Genomic DNA, 5,455 nt, shown 5'->3' with positions numbered 1-5,455 from the left:
GAAACACTACCAAAGACCCACGGACACACTCAAACCTGTGAAACACTGTTCACATTTAAAATGTGGAGCTACTCACAACCAAAATATAGTAATATGAGACATTGTTGATGAAGAAATATTGATTGGAGCAGCTTTAAACTACACAACAATAATGTGACACTGTCACCAAATAACTTGATGTTTACTGTGATTCATTACACATCCTTAGAAACCTTAGAAATTAATGAAAACAAATGTTTTTTACAGAAATACATCTAGAAATATATATTTTTAAATTATCTGTGAAAAATGGTCGGTATACACGATTGTAGGTGAGGAGCAAAAACTTGCAGGCACACTGTTGTGGTCCTTTAAAGTCTCTTAATCTGCGTTATAAACACCATAAATTGTCACATAATGGTTATATAATGTGAATTGTGGCAACAGTCTCCAAGCTCTCTGCCTGTTAAGTAATATTTTGGCAACTGGGTCATTTCCCCGTCCTACCAACCAGTGTTTGTACTACAGAGAGAAATACTGTAGGTCGTGAGTGAACCAGCAGGCCCCACCCTCTGGTCTGCACACACACACACACACACACACACACACACACACACACACACACACACAGTCACACACTCCACCGCCCATTTGGCCTCGGGCAGAGGCAGTGTTAAGTGTAATCACACACATAACACTTTCACCATGGAGACCAGTTGGGTACAGACCTGAAGGGAAGTCACATGTAGTTGTTTTTTCTTTGCTTATGAAGCGCTCGGCTCACTGAACGACACAATAGGTGAAAAATAACTCAGTTTATGTCTCACACGTTCTCCTTTAATGCAGATTATGATGAGTGTGTGCATGTGAGGTTTGGCCATAAAGCTCAAGCGTCTATGTTTGGTATTTCTGATTTGACAATCCAGTTTATGTAATTAAAATATGCAAAGGGTAAAACGCCCGGCTGGAATCTGATTTTGAAAGCCTTTTTCATATGTTATAACATTTTGTGCTGCTTTTCCAAACATTTCAGGGCAGCAGGTCCTTTTTTTTGGTCATTATTTAGTTTTTTAAACCGTTTTTAAGCCTGCAGACGCAGTGTGACATCTTGGCATAGTTGCTGCTCAGACATTTGGTGTCCATTACGGTGTTTAGTGTTTTCTGGTGCTCGCGTCACGTGGGAGGGAACAGTAGTGTGGTTTCCATGGTCACGTCTGGCGTGTTTTGGGTTCGGTGGTGGGGGGCTACTTATGACGAGTGTAATTTGCACACTGAATGAATAGTTATCCAGCATGGGGCGGCACTTCTATGACAGGCGCAGTTATGATCAGAAGTGGGGTAATTTTTGGGAACTTTGGCTGATTAGAGTGTTAATAATAGTAATATTTTTGTATCACCACAAAGTCAGAAATCCCTTTTCTCTAATTCCCACTTATATTGTGATGAAATACAGATGTGGCTACTTCACATGTTGCATGTAAAACATAGTTCCGCCCTCAACGCTCCATCACTTTGCTTGCTGTCCATTAAACAAATGGAGGAGGAGCCGGACATAAATATTTTCAAATATATATATATTTTTATCCCCATGAGGGAAATTTAGTATGAGCTATATTTAAAAATATATTTTGTAGGACTTGTCCTATGTTTTTATTACACCCTGCATGAACAATGAATGTCAATGAGAACTGTCCATTTAAAAAAAAAAAAAATCATAATAAAAGCTAAACCTAAAAAACATATTACAAATAAGTCAACTTAGGTTTATATCGGTGTGCAGAAATAAAATAATGTACAAAACCAATTAGTCCAAAATGTTCTTTTTTAATACCGTCGTAAAGTTTTGTGTTTAAAAAAGATTTCACATCATTAAAAGACAAGTAAGAAGACCCACGGCCCGCATGCGCGTCAATCTAAAATGTTTACATTTCCCATCTGTACTTGAAAGCCTCATCACGGTGCTCGCTGCCGTTTGATCTCAGTCGCGCGGCTCTGTTTGGTAACCTAATTGTTTTCACCGGCGACAACTCCATATATGGTGCAGAGATGACGCCATCGCCGCTGTGCACCGGGGAGAGGACGCGGAGGGAGGGAGGGCTGTGGTTGCGCGTTCGCGTCACGGCTTTTCCGCTGTGCGCGTCCCCAGGAGGAGGAGGAGGAGGTGGGGGGGGGTTACTACCGGATGGACCATATATGGAGTCCGAGCGTGCGAGTGAGTGACGTGGTGTGTTTGTGAGAAAGAGGGAGAGAAACTCCCGAGGAACTGGAGACACGTTTCCTTCTCCCACGCAGATCTCAAAGTGCTGCTGCAGCTTTTCAGCAGAATGTAAACAGTGACCGTCACGTTCTCACTCCTCACGTTCTCACTCGGTGACTGTAACACTGCAACACTTCCCCAAACACCGCGCAGTAAATCGAACCACTTCCATGTTATCGTGGAAGTCTATTTTAGGACAGAAATGTGACTTCGTTGTAGAATCTCTCACATAAAACTAGCTTTTAATAAAGAAAGTGTATTATCTTTAATAAACGGTACCTTACAATATATCATGCATTTTGCAGGTAATTAAATGTTTAAGACACTTGATTTACAGAATCTATTTCAGAAAATGGTGTTTATCATCTCGACATGTTGTCTTCTATAGAAAGCCGTTGTTTGTTTGACACACTGAGTCTGTGAATGTAACAGCTGTGTCTCTCCTGGAATAAAACATGCGCTATAAATGAGGTTTTGTCCGCTTGCTTGCGGCTAATAATCTTGATGTAAGCGTCGTTTCATGGTGCAAATTAAATAAGACATGCATAGTCATTTGTGTATAAAATAAGACGAATAACCGGAGAGTAACGCCAATAACAAGAACACAAACATCTCTCCTCATGTTGACAAAGCAAATAACGAAAAGAGGATGGAATTAAGGGGAGATAATAAAAATAAATATATTTGTATCTAATGGCTAGACATGTAGCGAGAAATGACTTGCAGTTGAAGCAGATGATCTAAATAATAAAAGAGATCAACTGTGGGAAAAACGGTAGACGGAACAGATGGTGTGTGTGTGTGTGTGTGTGTGCGCGCACGCGCTGCAGCTACAGCAGGTGTGGGCGGCGCCTGATTGTCACTTACTGAGGAATGAAGTCCGTGTTACGTCAAAGAGGAAATAAAACGCCACCCCTCTACTTCTACGCTCTCATTTCTCTGAGTACCAGAACCGGCGAAGAGCTGAAAAACAGATTAGAAACTAGAAACTGAACTCAGGACAGATACAGCTCGTCTGCTCGTTGAGCCTTTGGTGAAAGTGCCAAAACAACTGTGCGTAATTACGCATACAAAAATAAAGAAAGAACAATGAGTGCCACGACCGCTATGAAAGTGAACGCCGAAGCCAGACGGATCCTGGCCGTGTCGATAAGCAAGCTGTACGCCTCCAGGACCCAGAGAGGCGGACTGAGACTCCACCGGAGCCTTCTGCTCTCCATGGTCATGAGGTCCGCCCGGGACATCTACCACTCCTCCCGCGAGAGCGAGGAGCTGTGGGGCGCGCAGCCGACATCGGAGGAGCCGATGGAGACCGGCTCCTGCTCGGGGGAACAAACCGTGCTGCCGGAGCCTCAGCCCGAGCCCCAGCCGGCGATGATCTCCGCCGAGCCGCCCTCGGAGGAGCCGGACAGCGAGGACGAAGGGTGTGATGGGGAAACCGCGGAGGACAAAGAGAACATGAGCCCGACGAAGCAGTCCAGGAAACGCCGGGGCAAGGCGTCGGCGGCGCCCGACTTCCTCCCCAGCAAGAGGGCGAGGCTGGAGCCCGGCGAGGAGAGGCACGCGGCGCTGCCGGGCAGCTGTCGCGCCGGCGCCGGGGAGTCCCTGATCGCGTTGTCACTAAATCGGGTTATACCCGCTTTTTGAACAGACGGAGAAAGTGAGCCTCCAATTGGACTTTGGAGTGGAGTGATTCTGAACTCCTCGTAGACCTACAAGGGACGGGTTGACCCCCCCCACCGTTGGCACACCAAGGAGCTGACCTACACCGGCGGTCCCGGGACCGAGGGATTTACCGGGACCATGGTGCGAGATCTCTGGTCGATCTGAGTGGGCCTGCCGGGCTATAGGCGATGCCTCCTGCCCCCCCTCCGCTACAGAGCAGAGAAGAAAACATGCAGGCCCGAAGAGAGAGCTGCACGGGCCGGAAAGTTTGAGGAAGAAACCGAAGGGGGAAGTTGCTGTTTGATGATTCACCTTCCAAACAAGTGACTGTTGCTGACTCAAAAGTGTGTGCGCGTGTGAATCAGCAGAGAGTGATATGAGTCAAAACAAACACACACACACACACACACACACACACACACACGCACACAAACACAACGAGGACTTGAGGGAATTTCCTGCCTTCATACCGGGATATCAGGCCCGATAGAGGAAGTACAGTTGGGGCAGACTCACTGCCACACACGCACACACACGCACGCGCACACACACACACACACACACACACACGCATTCAGCTGCTGCTGTGGACTTGATGAATCAATACTACTGCTATAGGGGACATGTCCTGACCTGTGTTCACATGGTGCTTTGAGGCTGTCCACGTGGTGTCGGAAGTCATTTTGTGTGTTTTTATGTCAATCAAATGTTCAGACCTGTGAAAAATGATATTACCTCACATTCCAAGCTGCTTTTGTTTTTTTGAATTAAAGGTGTAAATATTTGTAATAAACACATTGTAAAGGGTACTCAGTTGTGCTGCTCTCTTTGTACACGCACACACACACACACACACACACACACACACACACACACACACACACCACAGTGGCATCTTATTTCCAAATTAAAAGGCTGTTGGTCTATATTAGGCCACAGTTCACAGGGTCAATCCTCTATAAGAGGGAGCAAGTTGGTACAACCCAGCGCCGTGTCTGGCTTGCCGCCACTAATCTCATGCTTATAGTGAGGCACGCACACACACACACACACATTCAAACAAACAACACACACACACTTTAGTCCGGGGTCGTACCGTTTCCTGTAGATTACGACAGAACTGTGACTCACATGCTTCCCTCCCAGCGTGACCTGACACTGATTCAGAGAGGGATAATAAAAACAGATGTTACGCAACCTCGCTGGGGGCCAAAACACTTTGTGTTGAGTAACGCAGCAGGTAGTGTTCATAGCCCGGGGGCCTCTTCGTCTTCGTCATCGTCATTAGAAGCAGCAGCTTCCTGACAGCTGACTTACTGGCAGGTGATGTTGATCCGGTTGTTCTGGTCGCTCTGGTTTTCATCCACATCCTGATCATTGTTCAGGTGAGACACAGTACAGACAAAAACACAGCTCTTCATCGACTTCTTTCAGATTAATGGAAAGAAAACATCCTAAATACATATTTACTTTGTGTATTTAAGTCTGTAGATTTCTTCTAAATTCCCCAAAAGTTACCATTAGATAATGCCTCATTTGCATATTTAAATATAA

The 5,455-nt window shown here is 45.6% G+C and overlaps 1 protein-coding gene across 1 annotated transcript; it reads left to right on the top strand.

Annotated features, from left to right (window-relative positions):
• The first annotated feature begins 3,156 nt into the window (after positions 1-3,156).
• Positions 3,157-5,199, top strand: ier2b (immediate early response 2b). The gene has a single exon (XM_031877058.1). The coding sequence runs from the start codon at positions 3,326-3,328 to the stop codon at positions 3,881-3,883; it is 558 nt and encodes a 185-aa protein (XP_031732918.1). The 5' UTR covers positions 3,157-3,325; the 3' UTR covers positions 3,884-5,199.
• The last annotated feature ends 256 nt before the right edge of the window (positions 5,200-5,455 follow it).

This window comes from Anarrhichthys ocellatus, unplaced genomic scaffold, assembly GCF_004355925.1.
Source record: "Anarrhichthys ocellatus isolate YVR2014 unplaced genomic scaffold, GSC_Weel_1.0 scaffold124, whole genome shotgun sequence".
Taxonomy (NCBI): Eukaryota; Metazoa; Chordata; class Actinopteri; order Perciformes; family Anarhichadidae; genus Anarrhichthys; species Anarrhichthys ocellatus.
The sequence above is the reverse complement of the archived record's forward strand: the minus strand, read 5'-3'. Positions and strand labels throughout refer to the sequence as shown.